Source organism: Protopterus annectens, chromosome 12.part0 (genome assembly GCF_019279795.1).
Source record: "Protopterus annectens isolate FY-2018-M chromosome 12.part0, PAN1.0, whole genome shotgun sequence".
Taxonomy (NCBI): domain Eukaryota; kingdom Metazoa; phylum Chordata; order Ceratodontiformes; family Protopteridae; genus Protopterus; species Protopterus annectens.
In genome coordinates, this window is record NC_056746.1 from 38,890,721 (window position 1) to 38,914,959 (window position 24,239).

General features: G+C 44.5%; 1 protein-coding gene across 2 annotated transcripts in view; it reads left to right on the forward strand.

The window, feature by feature from the left end:
• The window catches only part of LOC122816345 (lipopolysaccharide-induced tumor necrosis factor-alpha factor homolog), a 557,704-nt gene extending 533,744 nt beyond the window's left edge, over positions 1 to 23,960 (forward strand). The window contains exon 4 of one of the 2 annotated variants that reach the window (XM_044089076.1): positions 21,836 to 23,960. In XM_044089076.1, coding sequence (XP_043945011.1) covers positions 21,836 to 21,944 — 109 coding nt within the window. In that variant the 3' untranslated portion in view covers positions 21,945 to 23,960. The remainder of the gene's footprint in view (positions 1 to 21,835) is intronic. The other variant, XM_044089075.1, reaches the window with a different exon arrangement.
• The last annotated feature ends 279 nt before the right edge of the window (positions 23,961 to 24,239 follow it).

Below are 24,239 nucleotides of genomic sequence, written 5' to 3' on the forward strand. Positions count from 1 at the left end.
GCATCAAACCCAAAAGGAGGTGAGGACAAGTCACAACCTTACAGGAAACAGTCTCAGTGACTTCCCCCTTCCAATGCCAAACTCTTACCTTTTGGCAGCTCCCTTAGGGGGGAAACTAGCACTTTTTTCTCAAAACTGGCAAGCAATCACCCAAGACAAATGGGTGCTGAATATTGTGTCTCAAGGTTACAGGTTCCACTTTCACACACTTCCAAGGCTGAAAGGAATGCCAGACCTGCCACAAAATCAATGGGCAGAGGCACAGAAACAAATTACAGCTCTCATGGACATGAGAGCTATTCAAAAGGTACCACAGCAGGAAAAAGGACAAGGATTTTACTCGAGACTCTTCCTGGTACCCAGAAAGGACAAAACCTGGAGACCCATTCTGGACCTTTCATCTCTAAATACTTACCTGGATGTTCCGAAATTCAAAATGCTGACACTACAACAGCTCCTTCCCATGTTTGGCAAGAAAGCTTGGCTTGTTACTTTGGACCTCAGAGGCATACCTGCATGTCCCTATCAGACAAAATTGCAGAAGATACCTCAAATTCATAGCTGGTTCAATGCACTACCAATTCTCTGCACTGCCCTTTGGCTTATCTACTGCGCCCAGGGTCTTTGCTAAGTGCCTGGCACCAGTAATTGCATTTTGCAGACAAAAAAGAATTCAAATCTATCCATATCTGGACGACTGCCTGATTCAAGCAGAGAGCAAGGACATTCTTCTACAGCATCTGGCGTTCATAAAAAGATTGTTACCTAGGGTACACAGTAAATGAAAAGAAATCAAAACTAGTGCCCTCACAAGAGAGAATATTCCTGGGTGCCAGCTTAAATACAACGGCCCAGGTGGCTTCTCACGCCAGACAAGCAAGGACAACTGACTCAGTATTTTCAATTGATGGCAACAAAGTCCCAACTCCCTGCAAGAGTAATTCTGCAGGCCTTGGGATTCATGGCATCCTACATACTACTAATTCCATATGCAAGACTGCATATGAGGAAATTACAATGGTACCTAAAAAGTCTTTGGTCTCGACATTCTCACAGCTTGGAGACAGTAATTCCACTAATTCCCTGCCTACAACAGGAGTTTCGATGGTGGGCACAGGCATGTCACCTCAACAAGGGTCAGCCTTTCACTCTTCACACAGCCAGGCAGACTTTAACAGACTTCTCGGATTACGCCTGGGGAGCACACATGGCAGGAAAATGTATTCAGGGCAAATGGACCACAGACCAAATGCATCTTCACATCAGAGATGTTTGCTGTACAAAATGCCCTTACAGCTTTCAGAGATCTTCTGCATCCAGGACAATTACTAGTACAGACAGACAACACTACTGTAATGTGGTACATAAACAGGACGGCACTCATTCTTACCCCCTATGCAGACAAGCCATGACCTTGTAGAACACAGCTCTAACCTATCAAGTTCATCTGCAAGCACAATTCCTGCCAGGAAAGAAAAACACGCTGGCAGACTTAAGCAGAAACATCATGGATCCTCACGAGTGGAAATTTAAATCCACAAGTTTTCAACATAATGCAAAAATGGGTGTGCCCAGATATAGATCTTTTTGCCTCACCACTGAATTACCAACTACAAAAATTCTGCACAAGGACTTATCACACACAAGCATGGAAAGTGGATGCTCTTTTGTTCAGCTAGAAAAGCCTAAATGTTTATGCCTTCCCACCTCTGCCTCTCCTTACAAAGGTACTCCTAAAAGCCAGACAAGAAAAACCACAGATGATTCTGATTGCTCCAGATTGGCCACGCCAGCATTGGTACCCAATCTTAACTTAGCTCAAGGCCCACCTTGGATTTTGCCTCAAATTCCACACCTTCTGACTCAGCAAAACAATCCGATACTACACAGTCAGCTCAAAACCATAAACCTGGCTGCATGGCAGATTCATTAGCCAAACAGGCAACTTCTCTCTCTAAAGCAGTTATGGATGTCATTTTGGAGGCCTAGCACCAGGAAATCGTATTCAGAAAAGTGGAAGAGATTCTGTGCCTGGAACCAGGTGCAAAACCTTGATCCTCTGGTCCCCAACATTCCTCAGATACTACAATACTTGACTGAGATGCTGGACAAAGGATTATCCTTCTCATCCATTAAGATTCACGCTTCTGCCATCTCGGCTCATTACAACACAGATCCTCCTATTTTCTCTCACCCATTGCTAAAGCAGTACCTCAGAGGGGCTAAAAACATAAGACCGCCCCGGAGAGCACCAACACCTACTTGGAACCTTGATTTCGTTTTGGAAAAGCTCACTTTGCCTCCTTTTGAACCAGCCAATTCAGCAGAGTTAAAATATATATCATGGAAAACTGCTCTGCTTCTGGCAATAACCTCAGCATGAAGAGTCTCAGAACTGCAGGCACTAATGGCAGTTGAGCCTTTCATCATTTTCCATCGAGACAGGGTTTCTTTAAGAACAAACCCTACCTTTATGCCTAAGGTGGTATTCAGTGTGGCTCTTAACCAATCTGTTCACTTGCCAACATTTTATCCAAATCCCCAGAATAAAGGGGAGAGACTTCTACATTCCTTGGACATACACAGGCAATTGCGCTTCTACTTGGACAAAACAAAAGCTTTCAGAAAATCTGAACAATTGTTTGTAGCATATGCTGCAGGATCACAGGGAAAGGCTGTTTCAAAGCAGACCATCTCAAAGTGGATAGGACACTGTATCCGGTTCTGCTACACACAACATGGGAAACCTGTACCTAGTAATATTAGACCACATTCCACCAGGGCAACTGCCACTTCTACTGCCTACCTTAGAGGAATACCTACCAAAGATATCTTGGAAGCTGCAACTTGGAGTTCAGTGCACACCTTTACCAAGCATTTACCATTTGCCTCTTTATTCTAGATCCAGAGCTGGCTTTGCCACTGCAGTGCTGCAGGGCCTCATAGCCACACCAAATCCTCTATAGAGCCAGCCACCCACTCAGCTTTGGGATTCTACCCAAGTGTAATGACTGCAGCAGTGAAACACGAACATCTACATAGATGTTAGTGTCTTCACTGCTGCAGTCCAGTTTACCCACCCGCCAGCCCCTCTTTCTTATCTGGGACTAACCTATACTACCTACTTAAACCTATACTACCTATGTGGTGTATTTGCTGGTTACTGAAGGCTTTATTTTTACCTTTTTTGTATGTTTTATTAGCAATATGTATTGCCTACCATTTTTTGGGGCACCTGACATCTGGGGCAAGAAAAACTGAAGAAAATGGCGTCTGCTGCTTCTTGTATACCCCTGGCGCACTGACATTAGGGAAGAGGTGACAGCAGCTGACGCTGGACCAATACTTTGGAACTCAGGCCGACAGGCCCGCCTGACGGCAGGATAACCCAAGTGTAATGACTGCAGCAGTGAAGACACTCCAACATCTACATTTATGGTAGGTACAAAACTGTACTTTCTATATTTTTCTCATTACATTTTTTTCACTCATGTTTTGTAGTGTAACATGATACTCTGTCATTAAAAATATCTGATTTTTGAAATGTGATTATGGAGCTTTCCTTCCCGGACCTCTGCTGCAAATGGGTACTTTCTGGTCCAGTCAGACTTTCCTGGTAGACAAATGTCAAATGCGTCTTATTGGTGAGCACACACTTATCACGTACGTGTTATGGTATGTATGTAGTATTATGGTATAGCTGGCTAAAAAATTGCCGTCTTTAGATCACCAAGTACTGCCTTTGCCACCCCAAACCTTTAGCATCTTCTGGCACCCATGCGTATAAAATATATTGTGTTTGCACTATGTTGTAAGATTCAGTTTTGAAATACTGAGGTCAGAAGATCTAGTTAGCAGTGATAACCAAGTAAAAATGCTCCAGGGGACTGCAACACTTAGTTCTCTTGTTAAAATCTTTGTTTAATCATGTGTTGTATTATGTCATTTCAAACCAAGCCTAAACTTTTAAAGTGAGAGGACCTTTTTAAGTATAGCACACAAGCAACACGTACTTGTAGCCACAAGTATAACCAGTACTTATTTATCTAAATGTAAGTAATACTTGTAAATATGCTTGCCATGCATTATTTATATTTTTTGTCTTTTAATAGCTTTTCTCCCCAGGACTCCATTGAAAACGGGTTCTTTAAGGCCCAATGGACTATCCTGGTAAACCAACTGCAATAAATAAATAAAATAAATAAATAATATTATAGATATGCTTGTATGTTCTTTTAAAAGTTTCAGATGGTAGCAAGTTAAAATACTCCTTTGGTTTCACAGTTAAAGTAACCAGTAGTATTAAAAGGGGTTTAAAATCATCTCTGAACCTTCTTTTGTACAGGACACTGATTACATCTACCACATTTATAAGTCCCTTTCCTTGCCCTTGTGGCATTTGAATTAACCTGCCTTTCTTCATATTTGGTATTTGAAATGTATTCCCTTTTTTAAATACAGACATGGGTTTTTCACCTGACCTAGGTGTAAGGTTACTAAACTTAAAAATGGTCCAGAGTCTCCTGAACACTTCCATAATGGAATAGCAGTCCAGTTGATAAGTCATGCTCATTGACTTTTCGTACCCCTCAATGACTAACAATTTCCTGTTAGAAACATTTTCACAGAGTGTGTTCATTGTTCTAACAACCAGTGAGATATATATTCTCTATTTCCTTTTGTGAACCACCTCATTCCGAGTGATCAGAATCTCGGCAGGGTACCCTACCTTTTTAACATGTTTTCAGTGTTTGAATCGTTTTAAAGAACAAATTGCCCTCAGACCATCCAAGCAAAGCGCATACCATCTGACCATAACTAGGGCTTTTTTCTGAAAGTGGGGATGGCATTTCCTGTAGTGTAGGGCCATGAGAAAAGACACTTTTGTATTAGACATCTTGTGAGTAAAATGAAAACAAGCTATATTGTTAATGTAATAAAGAAATTTAGTGGGGTTTTTTTTTGTCAATCCAAAAAGTACAAATGTCATTCAGGAACCTTACGGGATCCAGGAATTCACGGATTCAGAGTTGACATTTTTCTTTCCCATTCAGCCAGTTTGGGGACACAGGCTGTACCCATCACAACTCCTAGCTTCTGTTGGTAGTATATGTAGTTGTCCAGACCTAGTAAACCGCACACATTCCAGTCAAACCCTTCATGAAACTTAAAATGTGAAATAGTTAAATCTCGCCATTTATTCTCACTGATGGGTTCGGAGCCGATCCTCTGCTCCGACACGGCTGATAGCAAAGCTCAAGGTTTGCCAGTAGCTCGAGACCAAGCCCCTTATCCCACAATGCAGTGCTGGAATTACCTCAATTCTAGTTTGCTGCGGCAAGAGAGATCTCTGTGATCCAGCTAGCTCGGACCATTTGTGATAAAACAAGTTTTATAAAAAAACTTTTCTTTTTTTGTTTTTCGTAAGATAGTTGTGTGTTAGTGTCTGATAATTAGATAATAGAATCTTTAGATGTTATGTGATCCTATCTCGCCTACATTCTGACTGATGGGTTCGGAGCCGATCCCTCTGCTCCGACTCGGCACGCTTATGCCAAAGAGCGAAGTCTCTTATTGGCTGAGCTTACTATATCCCAGGATGCACCACTACCAGTCCCCCAGATCTCGTTTGCCGCTAACCTGCGAAGACGTGGTCTCGAGCTGGCTGAGCTGAGTAGTTATTTTTGACTAACTTTTTCTGTCAGTTTTTGCTGTTTTCTCTCAAAAAGCTGTTTTAACAGCTATTCTTACATTGTTGTGTGATTGGATTGGATTTGTTGTGAATTTTGTTGTGTGATTGGGTTGAGTTTGGCAGGCCCCCTTCATCTAGGGCCTTCCCGGTTAATCAACCCTCCTACTTCTACATATAGTAAAAAGGCTTTAAGTTTTTGGTAGCTGTTTGTTCTTACAGGGTCTTCAAAGTCCCTTGTCATTTGTGAGTGATAACTGTAAGCCTATACTTAGGGGTTTCACCAGTAATTGTATTTTTCCAGTCAGATTACTGAAATTCTCCCTATAATGTCTCAGAATCCAAGGCCTTCGGGCTTTAAAAAATGTGTAAAATGTAGTTTCAAAATGTCCATCACGGACGATCACTCGCTCTGTGTGTATTGCTTAGGGGCAAAACATTTACAGGAATCATGTAGCGTATGTCACGCTTTTTCCTCAAGGGTCCTCCAGGAGAGGAAAAATAAATTAATTCTTAAGGGATTAATTAAGCCTTCATTTGAAGAAGCCTTGGCATCCTCTCCTTCTCCGGCCAAAAAGAAAAGGGCGTCGGTTCCGACCAGTCCGTCTGATCCGACCGCTAAGAGACATAGGCAGGCCTCTCCTTGGCTCCAAGGACTTGAGCCGAGGTGAACGGTCTGCCTCGATGCCACCAGTGTCGACTCCTCTGGCTTCGGAGCCGATGGCTGGGGCATCGAGGCGGCGGTCACCTTCCGGCTCCACTGCTCGGAGCCGACAAGGGTCGCCGCTCAGACACTTCCTCCTCGGCGAAGTCCACCTCGGCACCGATGAGATCTGGTGTGTGTATTCCCTCTGCGCCTGTACTCATCGAGCCACCTCGAAGCCCGTCCCCTAGCCCTTTGGGGCCGTTGGAGAGGCCATCTCGACCCGTTCTGTTTCCTCTCGGTCTTGAGGATGTCAGATTCTGATATAGACAGGGTGCTCCAAAGACTGTTCCAGTCCCCAGTCTTCCAAAAATTTGTTTGGTTCCGACCCAGTTGGCTTGAGCCGATGACCTTGGCCCACCCATTGCCATTCCTCCTCCGACTGCTTGGCTCCGTCGGAGCAGGTGCTGTTGGAGCCGGTGGGGATCTCAGGGTCGGCTCCGACCCTTACTCCAACCCGGCCTTCGGGTCCGAGTTTGTACGCTGGGCGTCTTCAGCTGGTCGGGGTGATGTTTGGGACCTATGCTTTCGGTTCCGAGCCTCCCCTCGGTGCTTGCTGCGGGACTTCCGTCGGCTATCACGGCTCCGGGGACCGGACACTCCCAGGATTCTGGGGTCCGGCTTTCAGAGCCATGAGGAGTGCCTTGGCCAAGTCCTCTTGACCATCTCCCGGCTTTACCGGCACCTTCCCTAGGCGTGGAGACTGGGTCTTTGGCAGTTCCCCTGTCCGTAGTCAGCGGAGCCCGGGGCCTGAGGTTACCCCAGTGGGGTTCCCCTCCTCCTGAGGGTTCTTCTGAGCTGTCTTGGAGGAACCCCAAGGAAGAGATCGTGCAAGAGGAAGCACGTGGACTCCCGAGTCTATTACTTCAGGCACTGATCTGGATGATGCAGGGGTCCCAGTCGTCCTCGGATGATGTCTCATTTGCAGACATCTTAGAGATCCTCAAACAACGAGGCGGCTGGATATCCAAACCCCCTCTGCTGACGAGTCAGTGCTCCTCAAGGCCTTTGGGGCTCAGCCCTCCGCCTCCTGGGTGTCTCCGCCCTTGAAGAGCTTCTGGATTTAGTTTGTCGGGCGTGGGAACATCCAGATACCGTGGAACCAGTCCCTTCTCGTCCAAATAAATTTTTGTCTGCTCCCCGAGAAGGAGTTCCTTACTAAAGGCGTGGCTGTAGATGCCATGGTGGTGGCATCTGCTACACAACAGGGCGTGGCAGAGGCTTCAACGTCCGTCCATCCTCCTAATAAGGCGTCTAGGAGTATGGACAGGTGCGGAAGCGCACCCTGACTTCAGCGGCCTTTACGTTAAGGTCTCTGAATTATTTGGCACATTTTACCAGGCTTCAGAGGGATCTGGTCAAGGAGTTGTCAGATTCCCTCTCGGGTAACCTACCTGAGCAGCTAGCCCAGTCGGTTAGCTCTCAGTTGGCTATCCTTACGTCAATTTCTAACTCGTCCATGAGGCTCATTTCCTATGCGGCCGAAGGCGGGTAGAGCGGCAGGCACAGGCGTGGCTCTCACGGAGACAAGCCTGGCTCCGCTTGTGTCAGTTCGCGGAGGCCTTCAAGTCTTCCTTCACGGCGCTCCCTTTGATGGGTCCTCCTTGTTTGGACCCAAGGTTAAAGACACCCTTACCCGCTGTGAGCAAGAGGAAAAACTTTATCTGCCGTAGGTGCCCGTTATTCCACTCCCTTCGGCCTTACCCCAAGGCTAAAGGAGGGGGAAAATGTGGTTCCGCAAATCTCGAAAGTTTTTCTCAACAGCAGGAAGATTCCCCTTCCAGAGGCAGAGGCGGGAAATTTTTCAGGGAGACGCGTCCCAGAGGTGGCAGAGGGCCCGCAATTCTGGAGACCGCGAGTCCTTTCGTGGCTCTTCAGCCTCCCACACGTCATGAGGGATTGCCCGGCTGTGCTGCTCGAGCCAGTCGGGTGTCGTTGCCAAGCACCTAAAAGCCTGGGAGTCAATCACTCAGGACAGATGGGTGCTTCGGATCATTGCCGGAGGTTACACCATCCCATTCACATACTCGCCCCCACCGTCCAAAAGAATCCCGGACCCACCACCCAGTCAAAGGGAAATGGCAGCCGCAGAAGCTTTAAAGCTGCTAGAAAAAGGAGTCATCCAACCAGTCCCCACAGACCAGATCGGATCAGGAAATTACTCCAGGTTCTTTTTAGTGCCAAAAAAGACAGGGGACCTGAGACCAATATTGGATCTCAGCAGACTGAACCAATCCGTCACGAAATCCAAATTCCGAATGGTCACGTTACAGTCCATTCTCCCACTGTTGGAGAAGGATGTTTGGATGTGCTCCATAGACCTCAAGGACGCCTTTTATCACATACCGATACATCAGGCGTCCAGGAGGTATCTGCGCTTCAGCCTGGGAGTCAGTCATTACCAATTTTGCGCTCTGCCCTTTGGTCTCACCACAGCCCCAGGGTGTTCACCAAGTGTTTGGCAGTAGTGACGGCTCACCTGAGAAGTCTTGGATTCCAAGTGTTTCCCTATCTGGACGACTGGCTCCTGACTGCAACCACCAGGCATCTACTAATGGACAACCTCAAAGCCACCATCTCCTGGGTGTTACCCTGGGGATTACATTCAATTGGTCAAAGTCTGTCTTGCTGCCCTCTCAGCATAAGGTTCATAGGAGCAGAGATAGACTCAAGATTGATGCGTCTTTCTTCCTGCCGAAAGGATCCAAACTTTACAGGGCCAAGTTCAAGCTCTAATCTCGAGATCCAAAGCCCCAGCCAGGATGGTTCTACAAGTTCTAGGCTCAATGTCTGCCACGGTTCTTTTAGTTCCTCTGGCAAGATTGCACATGAGGATTCTTCAGTGGCTATTGTCAACGCAATGGTCCTTTCAGGATCTTCCCTCAATCATCACATCATGATTACGGAAATATGCAAAGGGACCTTCGCTGGTGGCTTCAGACATCCAATTTGGATCAAGGAAACCCCTTTGTTCTTCCCTCTCCAGTGGTTACCCTGACGACAGATGCCTCCCAGATAGGGTGGGGGGGGCATTGTCTGGGCAGGCTAGTTCAGGGCTCCTGGCTTCCAGGAAGCTCTTCTCCACATCAACGTGTTGGAGATGAGGGCTGTACTTCTATCCCTACAGGCCTTACACGAGTTTCTTCCTCAGGGCATCATCGCCATCCACACAGACAACATGTCGGTGGTCTGGTATCTGAACAAACAAGGAGGGACCAGATCGTACCCCCTTTGCAGAGAGGCCATGAGAGTGTGGGAATGGGCTGTAGCTACCAACCGCTTCTTGGTAGCGACCCACATCCCGAAGGTCAAATATATTGGCAGACAAATTGAGCAGGACAATTCTCTCTCCTCACGAGTGGTCTCTAAACCACACAGTAGCAGCTCAGGTTTTCAGGAGATGGGGGACGCCGTGCTGCGACCTATTTGCAACTCCACTAAACACCAAGTGCCAAAGGTTCTTCTCCTTGATCCCACATCAGGGGGTACCAGCTATGGATGCTCTAGCACAACCTTGGCCAACAGGGCTACTTTATGCCTTTCCTCCAATTCCACTTCTCCCCAAAGTTATTCAAAAAGCTTCTCAATTGGGGTCCTCAATGATACTGATTGCCCCATACTGGCCTCGTCAGGTATGGTTTCCTTACCTGAAGAAGCATGCGGTGGACGATCCGTGGACTTTAGACCTAATTCGGGACTTGCTAATCCATCAGTTGGGACATCGGCATCAGTCCCTTCAATCTTTGAAATTGACAGCTTGGCTCCTCCACTTCCGACTTTAGTTAGAAAGCACACATTAGACCCGGAAGTTGTTCACATTTTATCTTCGGCCCACAAACCCACCACTAACAAATTGTACCTCAGTAAGTGGAAGAGGTTTGCTATCTGGAGCTCAACTCAAGGGCTTAGACCCTATCTCTGCTCCTGTCCCAGAGGTTTTGAAATTCTTAACATCCCTGTTTAATCAAGGATCTTCTGTCTCAACTATTAAAGTCCAACTAGCCGCTATCTCTAAATTCCACGAATCCATGGATCCTCCTTTGATGAGCAACAGACTATGCAAAACTTTCATTAAAGGTGCGAGCCTATTAAGACCCCCAATTTTTCATCCTGCACCTCCATGGGATCTTGATTTGGTGCTTCGCGCATTAACATCTTCCCCTTTCGAACCGGCTGCTACATGTGAGTTAAAATATCTGTCTTGGAAAACTGCCTTCTTAGTTGCAATTACTTCTGCAAGAAGGGTTTCAGAGCTTCAAGCCCTGTCTATTAAGCCACCGTACTTGATTTTCCACAAGGATAGAGTTTCACTTAGGCCAAATCCATCCTTTGTCCCAAAGGTCTGTTCTAGTTTCTGTCTCCAACAATCTCTGGAACTACCAGTTTTCTTCCCAAAATTCTCCAATGAAGCAGAATACACTCTCCATAAATTGGATGTTCACAGGCAATTACGCTTCTATTTAGACAGGACTCAGCAACTTCGTAAGTCAGACCAGTTGTTTGTGTCCTTCTCAGATAATAAATTGGGCCAAACCATCACAAAAGCTACTATCTCCAAATGGATCAGAGATTGTATAACTCAGGCTTATTCTTCTTCAATAAGCAACTTACAACATCCATCAAAGCTCATTCTACCAGGGCTATGGCTACTTCTATAGCTTTTCATTCCAAGCTCGCTATATCGGAAATTTGTGCTGCGGCTACTTGGTCCAATCCGCACACTTTCATTTCCCACTACAAATTGGATGTGGCATCTAGAGGACGAGCTTCATTTGGTTCCACGGTACTCAGGAGTGTTTTCCAGTGAGCCACCCAGGATTCAGGTGCTAGGGACGCTGTCCCATCAGTCAGAATGTAGGCGAGATAGGATCACATAACATCTTTTAGTTATGTACTCACCATAACTTCAGATGTTTGGGATCCATCTCGCACATTCCTAAACCACCCTCCTTCCCCCTGCCTTGGAGATCAGAAGAGATTGAACGGTTTTGAGTTCTACTGTTTATCTTGTTTCATCTGACGATGTTATATAAGCAAGGCGTGCATGTGTGCATGTATGCGGACAAACTAGATCTGGGGGACTGGTAGTGGTGCATCCTGGGATATAGTAAGCTCAGCCAATAAGAGACTTCGCTCTTTGGCATAAGCGTGCCGAGTCGGAGCCGAGGGATCGGCTCCGAACCCATCAGTCAGAATGTAGGCGAGATGGATCCCAAACATCTGAAGTTATGGTGAGTACATAACTAAAAGTTTTAGGTAGTTAGTGCCCTGTTGGCTTAGTTGTTTTGTGGGCCTTTAGCCCTGTTTACACTTACTAGTCTTTTATAATAGTCGGGGTTTTCTCTGTGGGCCTCTTTAGCCCTATATTTATACTCTATAGTTTGTTATAGATAGTGCCCGGATTTAGCCCTAAATTTGTAATCTATAGTTTTGTTATAGGTAGTGCCTGGATTTAGCCCTATATTTTATACTCTATAGTTATTTTTTATAGATAGTGCCCGGATTTAGCCCTATATTTGTAATCTATAGTTATTTGTTATAGATAGTGCCCGGATTTAGACCTATATTTGTAATCTATAGTTATTTGTTATAGATAGTGCCCAGATTTAGCCCTATATTTGTACTCTATAGTTTTGTTATAGGTAGTGCCCGGATTTAGTCCTATATTTGTAATCTATAGTTATTTGTTATAGATAGTGCCCGGATTTAGCCCTATATTTATAATCTATAGTTATTTTTTATAGATGGTGCCTGGATTTAGCCCTATATAATCTATAGTTATAGATAGTGCCCGGATTGGGCTTAGTAGTTTTGTGGGTCTTTACAAGTTAAGTAAGGACTTTACTGTCATACTTTTTGCAGTTTACTGGTTTGTTTTACTTGTTGGATGACAGAAAAATCCCATCCTAAATCAGGATTCAAAAATGCCCAGATTGTGGGCAGAAAATGTCAGTCACTGACGGACACATTCAATATGTCTACTGTCTGGGGGCTAAACATATCCAAGACACTTGCAGTATTTGCCATTCCTTTTCAAGAGTCCTCTTGGAGAGAAGGAGGAAGCTTATAGACAGGGGATTACTACAACATTCCTTTTCTGAGGTGTTGAGTAGCCATGAGGGTACTAGCACGTCCTCCAAATCCACAAAATCTTCAGATCCTAAAGTGACAAAAAAGGCTAAAACTTCAGAGGGAGGTTCATAGGTTCATGCTAGGCTATCTGCCCGAGGGCATTTACAAGCCTAGCCCATCGTTTTGTGGCTTACGCCACCCCTTTAGTATGGGGAACTATACCCATTATTTTGCTGTGCCTCTATCTGTTCCACAGACCTTGGAACAGTGTATCTTGATTCGGAGCCAGCTGTCAGTATTGGAGCCAGTCTCTGAAGTTCCTTCTTTTCTTCTGCTCCAGTCAGCACCTTCAGTGCGTTCAGCTAAGTCCTCGGTCAGCCTTTCAGATTTGGACATGGATCAGCTAGTGCAGAAGCTTTTACAGGCACCAGGACTTGCCAAATTGTCGGCCCCGACCAGCTCATCGGTGCCGAAGACCATGGAACTGGATTTGTTTACTCCTCCTCCGAGCCATACTGGACTCTGAGCCGAAAGATACTGAACCGATGATAGTCAAACCCTTGGAACCGATACCCGCACCGGTGTTATTGGCTCCATCTACTCGGATGTCCTCCACACCAACAGAGGACTCTAGGAGCCGACGCTCTCCCATCTGGTCTGGGGAGGATAGTCTAACCGATTTGTCTGTGCTGACTCTTCCTCTCGGGACTTTGACTTGGATGAGCTTGGCTCCTACCTCAGGCTCTGAGCCCAGGGTTTCGGTGCGGGAGGATTGGATGGTACTCTGTGGTCCATCCACTCCTTTTTGTCGGAGCCATGGTGTCTTCGATGTTATGTGGAGAGTTTTGTCTCCAAAGGCAACATCAGCATCGGTTCACCCTTCCCTCTCCGCTCAAGCTCCTGTGTCTGCTTCTTCATCTACCGTTCCCCCTAAGCATAGAGACCTCGAGCCTCAAGTACCCCCACAGGGCATCTTCTGCTCTTCTGAGACCTCCCCAGATCCCCCCACTGAGGAGGTGCCCAGGAAGAGACTGTGCAAGAGGAGGCACTTAGATTCCCCACAGGACTCTTTGACATCTGACACTGACTTGGATGAGTCAGAAGGGTCCCCTCTATCCCCCTCTGAGAATATCTCCTTTGCAGAGATACTAGAGATCCTTGGTCATAGGAGCGATTGGCAGTCCAAGACCCCTGCTGAGGATGAGTCCGTGCTCTTGAAGGGTTTTGGGTCTCAACCTTCCACTTGTTGGGTGTCTCTGCCTTACGACGAGAACATGGAACTGATCTCTCATAAGGCATGGGAGTCACCGGAGGCCATGGAACCTGTTCCTCGTAAGCCCAATAAATTCATGTCGGCCCCAGTGGACAAGCCATTTTTGACAAAGGAGTGCCTGTTGATGCCATTGCGGTAGCTCGTCATAAGGCGGAGACACCAAGAAGTGGAATGTTGAGACCCAAAACCCTTCAAGCCACCAAAAGAAGTGTCTGAGACATCCACATTTAGCCATCCTCTTAACAGAGATTTTAGGGTCATGGATAGATATGGGAAACGCATGATTTTTTTTTTTCTCTGCGATCACTGAACTACTTAACCCACTTTACGAGACTACAAAGAAATCTGAAAGAGCTAGGAGATGCTGTCCAGGGTATGGTAGCTGCAGGGGTGGCTAAGTCCACGCCCAGCTTGCTACCCTAAACTCAGTGGTACATTCATCCATGCATCTCATATCCTATGCAGCTGATGGTTCGAGTAGTCTCACTAAGTTCGGGCATTGCTCTTCGAAGACAAGCCTGGATGCATCTCTCTTCCTTTGCGGAACCCTTGAAGTCTTCCTTTATTAACGCCCCATTCGATGGCTCATCACTGTTTGGGCCCAAAGTAAAGGAAACTTTAACCAGGTGTGAGCAGGAAGGCAAGACCTTATCTGCCATTGGAGTCTGTTTTTCTACCCCTACTCGGCACTACCTCAAGGGCCCTAGGGGAGGGAAAATGTGGTTCTGAAAAGCACAGGGAGCCTTTCAAGACACACTGAGAAACCCCCTCTAGAGGCAGGAGGAGTGGGTTATAATGGAAGATGCCACCCCCACGGCAGAGGGGGTCCGCTGCAACAGGGTGACAGGTCAGTTCTCTGGTCAACCCTACTAGCTCCTCTGAAAGGGGGCCCGACTGTTAGGCTCTGGAGGCAGTTGGGGGTCGCTTGTCTTTGTAGCCAGAAGCCTGGCTAAACATAAGATAAATGGGTACAAAGCATCATTTCCAGAGGATATTTCATACTGTTCTCTTCCCCTCCCATTCCTGTAAAGAGAATCACAGATGTTCCACCCAATCTCAGGGAACAAGCAATCGTAGAATTCCACAGATTGCTAGAAAAAGTCATCCAACCAGTCCCAGCAGACCAAGTTGGATTCGGAACTTACTCAAGATTCTTTTTGGTACCAAAGAAAGCCGGGAACTGGAGACCTATCTTGGACCTCAGCAGACTCTACCAGTTCATGAAGAAAGAGACGTTCCGAATGGTCATGCTTCAGTCCATTCTTCCCTTCCTAGGGAAAGGTGATTGGATGTGCTCCATAGATCTCAAGGACGCGTACTATCACATAAAGATAAACAGACGCTCCTGAGATTATCTGCGTTTCCGGCTGGGAGCCAATCATTACCAGTTTAGCCCTGCCCTTTGGTCTCACTACAGCCCCCAGAGTGTTCACGGCTCACCTGAGACGTCTAGGATTCCAGATGTTTCCATACCTAGACGATTGGCTCCTCACCACTACTACCAGGCATCAATTGACTCGGGCAACACAATACACTCTGACACTTTGCCATCAATTAGACATTGCAATTAACTTAGAAAAGTTTGCCTTATCGCCATCGCAGCATGCCGTTTTTATAGGAGCAGAGTTAGATACCTGAACTACCACTCTACGTCTTCCTATCGAAAGTCTCACTTCTCCGCCAACATGTCAGCTCACTGGTGTCAAAGAACAAAGCTACAGCAACGGAGGTATTGAAAGTACTAGGTTTGATGGCAGCAGCAATCCTGGCTATACCATTCACAAGGATGCATATGCGAATTCTTTAATGGCTCCTCTTTGCTCAGTGGTCGTACCAGAAACTACCGATGCACCACATGATTCTCATCACGGACTCTTGCAAGAGAGACCTTCAGTGGTGGTTGACGTCTCTTCATGTTACAATCGGAAGACCCTTTGCCCCCCCCCTCCCCCAGTAACCACTGTGACCACGGACGCTTCCCTGATGGGGTGAGGGGGGCATTTTCAGGGAAAGACTGCCCAAGGCACATGGACAGATCAAGAATCACATCTGCACATCAGTGTTCTAGAGTTGAGAGTAGTACTTCTGGCATTGCAGTACTTTCAGGACTCTCTTCCTCTAGGAACTATTGCAATTCAGACGGACAGCGTGTCAGTAGTCTGGTACTTGAACAAGCAAGGCGGAGCGAAGTCTTACTCCCTTTGTCGAGAAGCCCTCTTGGTCTGGCAATGGGCTGCGTCGTCCCGATGTTTTCATAGGTAGGTACTAGGCTCTCTTCCCTAGGGCAATTATAAGCCTAGCCAGAATGTTGACTTGGACTGAGCCCTGTGGGACACCACTTGTAACCGGTTTAGAGTCTGACATGGCACCTGCAACTCTGACCATGTGAGTTCTATCCCTGAGCCTGTTTGCAACCCATCTTGTGACATATGGGTTAATATTTAAGCTAGTAAGCTTGTTTATGATGCCAGAGTGGGGTATAGTGTCGAAGGCCTTTGCGAGGTCCAGGTAGGCTGTGTGGACTACCTTTCCCTCACCTATGGCTTTGGTAACTGTTTCGAAGTCAACTAGGTTTAAGAGGCAAGATCTACCTTTAACAAAGCCAAATTGGGTAGGGTCCAGTGTTTGGAGTTTCCCAATGTCTTTGAGATCCATGATGATGTGCTCCATAGCCTTGCAGACCAGGCTAGTCAGGCTTATAGGGCGATGGTTCCCAGGATCCATTGTGGCGCCACCTTTGTGAAGCGGGATCACTGTTGCTGTACGCCATTCTTTGGGTACATAACCTGTGGTAAGGCGGAGTTGGAACAGTGAATTTATGTGAGGGTTTAGTTAATTTTGGAGCTAGTTTAAGACGCAGCCCGGGATACCATCTGGTCCCATTGATTCTGTGTTTTTTTTTTACTTTGGAGAGGGCTGCTTTCACCTGTGTCTGATGTCTGGGGGATTGCTTCTTCTGGGATAGACACTGGCTCTTTTTGGGGGGGAAGGGGGGTAAAGTTTGCACTGAACCTGTCTGCCAGGATGTTGGCAGTGTCAGTGGGTTCAGTGTATTTTGTGCCATTTTGCACCAGCTCAGAGCTATCTGAGAGTTGCCACCCAGATTCTTGACGTAGCTAAAGAACGCCTTGTGATTCTTTAGAGCCTTTGGCGATTTTTCTTTCAAAGCAAGCCTTTGATGATTTTATGAGGGATCGAAGTTTCTTACTAGTACTGATCAGGGATGCCTTCTCTTTTTGGGATTTTGCCTTTTCATGTAATAGTTTCTTCCTTCTGTTGTATAGCTTATTTATGGCCGGGGACCACCAGACTGGTCTCCTGTTTTTGGAGGAGTGAGTCGTGGTTTTACTTGGGATGGCACAATCCATGCATTCCTGTAGGTGCTCATAGAGTGCAGTTGTAAAGAATTCTGCGGTTTGTATAGCATTTTCGATATGCCCGGGGGCTTTGAAACTTTCCACCTCAGTCTTGAAGTGTGAAGTTTGCTTTTGACATTTTTCACAGTGGTTTCCTTGGCTGGGGATGGGGTCGGGATGTGGATGTCCATTGTGATTACTTTATGGTCTGATCTTACCAACGAGTGGTTTACCATTGGTATGGATCATTTAGCCCCCATGTTGGTGATGACTCTTGTGGGAGTGGTGACCATTTGTTCCAAGGCATTTGAATTTATAAACTCAAGGAACTGTTGGGCAAAAGAGTTTGGGCTTGAGTAGTTTTCCCAGTCAGTGTTTAGGTAGTTGAAGTCCCCCAGTATCATGGTGTTTTTTGAGACTTTCATATTTTCCAATGTTCTCAGGAATGCTGAGTGGGGGTCCTGATTCAGGGTGAAAAGCAGTTTTACCTACTGTTAGTTGCACATGGATGGTCTCCTCTGCCTCATGCAGTGCCACTAACCTGGAGATGTGAGTATCCTTGATGAAGATGGATACTCCCTCGCCTTTAGTATTTCGGTCTGAGTTCTGGGGCCGAAAAGAATGGTACGAGTTGAATCCTGGTAATACTGGGGTGCTCCCTGGAGCCTTGAACCAGGTTTCTGTTACTACACAGATATCGATTTTCTCCATACTGAGGAGTGCCTCGAGTGCGTGCATCTTGAGGTTTAGACTTCTGGCGTTGAGTAGCATTACCCTTAGTTTTTTGTTTCTGGTATTGTCTACGGATTTTGTTTCTGGTATTGTCTACGGAGGTGGGTTTGTCTTTTGAGCCTTGCGTAAAAAAGGCAACGCACATCCAGAGGAAATCCAACGTGATAGCGGACAAGCTAAGCAGGGCGATATTGCTCCCTCACGAGTGGTCTCTCAAACAGGTTGCGGAGCTGATTTCCTACAAATGGGGCCAGCCTTGCTGCCACCTCTTTGCCAGCCACATCAATTCAAAATGAAGAAGCTACTTTGCCCTAATACCACTTCCTGGTCATCTCCCGAGAGATGCACTTTTACATGATTGGCCCCCGGGTCTCCTTTATGCATTTCCTCCCTTCCCATTGATACCCAGATTTTTACAGAAAGCAAACTCGCTGGGAAGGAATGTTGTTCTCATAGCCCCCTACTGGCCTCGACAGATTTGGTTCCCCTTTCTCCACCATCATCTGTTGGAAGATCCATGGATCCTGGACCCCGTTCCGGACCTTCTGACTCACCCGTCAGGGGACCTCCATCCTTCACTGCAGTCCTTGAAACTGACTGCTTGGCTAATCCACTTCGCCTAATTGCCAGGCTTCATTTAATTTTCAGAAGATACAAGACAAATTATCTTGTGTTCTCACAAGCCATCTACCAGGAAATTATACGGCAGTAAATGGAAAAGGTTCTCGATTTGGGCTAACACGCAGAAAATTAACCCTTTCCGAGCTCCGCTATCATCTATTTTAGAATTCTTGACAAAGATTTTTATGGAGGGGGCAGCAGCTGCTACAGTTAGTCCAGTTAGCTGCCATCTCAGATTTTCACCTTGGGTTTGGTGGCTCAAATGTTATGGCCCATAAACTATCTAAGACTTTTCTTAAAGGCGTTCTTTACATGAGACCTCCTATCAAAATTCCCTATTCTCCCTGGAATTTAAACTTTATGCTGTCTCAAATTATTCTTCCCCCTTTTGAACCAGCATCTTCTTGTGATCTCCCATGTTTATCCTGGAAAACTATTTTTCTTGTGGCCATTACTTCTGCCCGCAGTGTGTCAGAACTTCAAGCATTATCTGTCAAAGCACCTTACACGATTTTCCATGCAGATGGAGCATCTCTCAGAACAAACCCCGAATTTGTACCTAAAGTCTGTTCTGAATCAAATATCAATAGGGTCATTGAGCTGCCAGTCTTTTTTTCCAACCACTCTAGCAAACTGGAATACATGCTGCACAAACTTGATGTATACAGACAGCTCAGATTTTATCTTGAGAGAACTAAGGATATTAGAAAATCAGATCAACTTTTTGTATCCTTCTCAGAAGTCAGAAAAGGCAATCCAGTGGCTAAAACAACCTTATCTAAATGGTTATCCGATGTATATCCTTTGTTTATGAGAATGCGAGCATGCCATTAACTCACAAACCGAAGGCTCATTCTACCAGAGCCGTCTCTACGTCTTCTGCTTTTCAAGCTAAATTTCCCCTTGACAATATTTGTGCTGCAGCTACTTGGTATAAGCCTCATACCTTTACATGCATTACAAAGTAGATCAGGCTTCAAGGGACAGGTCTTCCTTTGGTTCCACGGTACTGAAGAACATACTTCCATGAGCCACCCAGATTGATGGTGCTAGGGACGCTACCAATCAGTGAGAATAAAGGCAAGATAAACAACTCGCATGGAACGTTATGGTAAGTACATAACTTTATCACTTACTAAGCAAAGCAATAGGGTCAGGAATAGACCACAGATTAAACAAGTCAGACCAGAAAAGCTGTCGTAAACTCTCTGCTGTAGGTCATCTGATAAATTTTAATCAGTCCATACCAAATGTTTGTTAAATTAAGTAAACAGGAATTATTTATTCCTGGATTTACAGTGGTATTGCATTTAAATGTTGGTGGTAAAAAAAAAAAAAGATGAAAGTGCTAATATTTATTGCTGTTCAGTAAATCAAACAGGGAATTTTTTTCTAGTCTGCTCATTCACGTAACTTGGTTACAAATTACAAATATGACTAACAGAAACATTTATGTAAGGTATTGTTAAAACTAACCTAAAGTAATTTGGTCATTGTTAATATGTTAATGTTGTTGTTTGTCTTTCGGCTTTTCCCGGTAAGGGGGTCACCACAGCAGAACTCCGGTCCGCTGATGATTGGCAGTAGACTTTTACAAAACGCTGAGGTGCCAGCTCGACGCCCAACTTTCAGCGAAGGCACGCCCATTTACGCACACATGTCTTTCAAACACTACCCAACCGCGGGGAAGACATGCTACTTTACTAAAATCTATTCTCAATTGTAGATGCAGTCTTGTGTAAAATTAGGAAAAGTTTCTTGCAGTATTTTGATAGTTGTAGTACTTATAATAGCCTAAGTATGTATTAAAGAACACTCGTCTTCCCTTCATAACTTGCATCACATTTAATATCCATGTTTAAGTTTAGAATACATCAATGTTACATAGCCCATATAGGTTCATGTTTTTTTTTTTAATTTTATTTATTTATTTAACATTTGTTAACCGGGAAAGTCCGACTTGGAATGAAATCAATTTTCAGCGGAGGCCCAGGGAGAAACGCTCCAGATGTATGTCTTTGAATGTCTTTAAAGTTTGTAGGTATTTACAAGGCTAACAACCATAGAGACTTTTTAAGCCTAGACATTCATCCCAAATCTCTAACAATTTCTGATACCCTTGTCAAGTTGAAGCAGGGACCTTGGAGATGAACCATTTTCAGGCTGCCTATATTCATTAGAGAGACAGGTGCCAAACCAGAGAGGTTTCTCATCCAGTTGTCCAAGTTGCACTTGAATTGGGTTAGGGAGGAACTCTGCTTCACATGGATGGGGAGCCTAGAAGAGGTGGTCATTAGAATGCACACCCGTCTGTCCATCAGGTCCTATTTATATCACAGGCAAGGTTTGTCTTTAGAATGGGTAATTCTGGTTCTGTTTGTTTTGTGGATATGCAGGAAATCCATCATCGTGGAGTGTGAAAATACCCTTTATGCTAGGCATAGATCTCGCCTCAACAGCCATAGGAGACAGAATACAGGGATAGGGGCTTGAAGCAGTCTGCATAGGACATGTTACTTATGCCCTGTATTCTTTTAATGAGGAACCTCTGTGGAAGTTCTAGTTTTTGGATGTGCCTGGTTAGGTACATACCAAAGGGGGCATTGTACTTGATGATCTGATGAATGCCATATACCAGTAACTACATGGTGACCAAAGGTGAGAATCAAACTCTGTACCTTGTGTCTGTGAGGTAAACACCTTAACCATTGTGTCAAAGAAAGGTATCCATCATAGACAATAATGGTCAAAGTAAGCAAAGTCATAAAATAACTGTCTTGCTGGTATGATAACTTGGTGGCAATATATCTTAAGATTTCATATTTTCAGAGTTCTAATTTCCACATTTTAGTGTGGAGAGTTAGCACAGAATTTAAACTGTAATTACATTTGAGGGAATGATTTGGTTATGCCTTTTATACATTAAATCACTCTGGAATCTGCTGGGATTTGCTGTATGTGAATGCTAAACTGCCATTTCATTTAGATAAGGGGCCATGTAATGGTCTACATAAAATGTGCTCAGTCCAGGTTCACAGCACACCTCTGGAGTCTGGTTTACTGCTGATTGATGGGCATCATGAGCCCGCCTGTAGAAGGAAGCATCCAGGGCAAAGTATGTTTTACGCAGTGATGCACCGAGCACTCTGATCCTTCACTGGTGTGCACATCCACACATTTTATACTGCTGCAGCAAAGGTAGTCGGAGATATTCTGTGTCTGCAGTTTCTGAAAGGACTGGTAAGCTGGTAAAACATGCAGAAAGTACTCCTAAACCATCTAAGTAATATTGTACTGGCATAAACTAGAGAAGAGATTGGGAAGAAGGGTATGATGGTGGCTAAACTGCATATTCAGTAAAGTAAACTGATTTTATTTCTTTCTTGCAGGTGTGTTTTTGGTTGCTGCCTGATCCCATTTTGCATTGATAGCCTTCAGGATGCCGATCACCAGTGCCCAAACTGCCATACGATCCTTGGCACTTACAAACCTCTCTGAGCCCTTCTATGACTCCATCAGTTATGAATATATACATTTAAGATTGTCAAATTATAGTAAAGCACTTTCCAAACTCCTAGTGTCTCTTGGTAGACGGTTTTAACCAACAATGTTTTAGGGAATGGGGAAGGGGCTTCAAATACAGAGATGTTTTTAACAATAACCCTAAAGTTGTACATAGAGGACAGTTTGATAATCATGCAGCCATAGTTCAAGGACTGCTTGGGTTGGCTGCAAAACTTCCTCTGGCAGAAAAATCTTAAGATTTGTTAAGTATTATATTTTATCTTTAATAAAATGTATGCTAAATCTGGAGTTAGTGATCACATTAGTTTTACTGTGATGCTGTTACATGGATATTTTTAGAAATTAATTGCAGTAACATACATGAACAGTTAAAACTTGCACTTGACTAGAGTAAACTGTTAATGAAAATGTGTGAAATTTTTCTTCAAATGAAATCACTTTTTGCAGCAAAATAGATTTTAAAGTGAAATTTTCTTGTATTTTAATTTGAATAAGCATTAGAACTGCTTTTTTGTATCTAATACTTCCAGTTACCAGCAGATTTCCTTTTAGGACATAATTCATGCAAAGAAACACATCACAGACTGTTGAGAGCAGCTAAGTAAACACTGAAACACCAAAATAGAAACAGAGCTGGTCTCCACGACAAATTATGTTTACTAAGAATAAAAAATAAAATCTTTAAATAAAACTGTTTGCGTCTTGGCCTTAAAAGCCTTTCTTAAAATGATAATCTGAGCGCTTTTGACAGATTGCCTTCTTCAGATCTTAAAAACACTCTCTTGGTTAGATTGATTTAAATGTTGGTTTATCCAATCAAAATCTCCTTTTCTGTTGCAGCCCTTGTAAAACTGGTCTTAAAAAAGGGAGCAACTCCATTTAATCTAGGTGCTCTAGCTGCTTGCAGATCTGTAGTCCATCTTATCTTGGCTATTTCAGTTAAATTATGCAGATCTCCTATCCTTGGACTTTCAATTAGGTTTCACTTTATGGTACTGGAAATGTTATGTCCAGAAAAAAAATCATTGTATGTTGGGATAAGGCATCATTCTTATTTTTAGCCTTGTATATCTGATGTCACAAAATTCTCACTTTGAAAGGGCAGTTAGTTTTGCCAATATAAAAACTTAAACTTTGCAAGTTGCAACATAAATCATTGTGTTTGTCTGCATAGCTATTCAGTTTATATTCCGTCTTAATAAGGTGTTATTTATTACTTGTATTTATGTAATCACAGGCTTTACATGTCCCGCACTTGGATGCACATTTCTTCTTGGTTATGTCCATTATTTTTTATTTCTTGACAAAATAACTGCTTCATATTTTTTTCTGTTAAAACAAAACATAAGGGCATCTCCTGCAGTGTTCCTAATTCCTTCATCTGCTAACATTTTCCAGATCTACATATTCGTTGTATATCTTGACTATATGTGAGCATACATCTTACTGCCATTCGCTCATTCCTGTTAGGTACAACTGTATTTCCCTTTTCACTTTCACAAAGAAACTATGGCTTTCCTCTATTCTCTCTCATTTTCTTTACCTCCGAAGCTCCTTTATTGATCTTGTTCAGTTTGTATCCTCTTTTGTAAAGTTGCTGTTTTATCTTTGTAGATTTATTCTCAATAATCATTCTCATTGGTACATAACCTTGAACTTCTTAAAGTCTGTCTTCTCTCTTGAGCTGTTGTATTCAACAAATATTGAAAGCTGGGTTTCATCACCTTTCCATAGGAAAAAGTCATCCATGAATTTCTTACAGAATAAAATGGGGTTCAGGCACCTAGGCGGTGCGACAACCCACTGTGAGACAACTGCAGGTGGACAGATGGCAGTATGGAAGTTTAGCTGCAGTGACAAATGCCTGCAGACAATTCCCTGTGAAAAGAAAAGAACCCCCTGCACCCTAACCACAGGTGTGAGACAAAAACCCCGTATGTGATCTACACACTACACCCCCTAGAAAACACCGTGTGCAACTAACACTGTAACATGTGCCTAGAATAGGATGCCAAGTGGGCATCAAAGTGGTACACTGAAACCTGTGTGCTGTGGGCAAAGCCTTTATTAATGCAAAATGTAAAGTAATGTGGGAAGTGCTTGGTGCGTACTAAACCATGATATAATCATAACTTGTAGAAATGTGCCACAGCACGGAGGAAATCCTGCACGTCACTATAGTCACACTTATGTTGCAAGATGTGTTTTAGACGACGCTCCCTTACAACAATTGCCTTCCTTCGTGGTGTCACAGGCATCCCCCGCAAC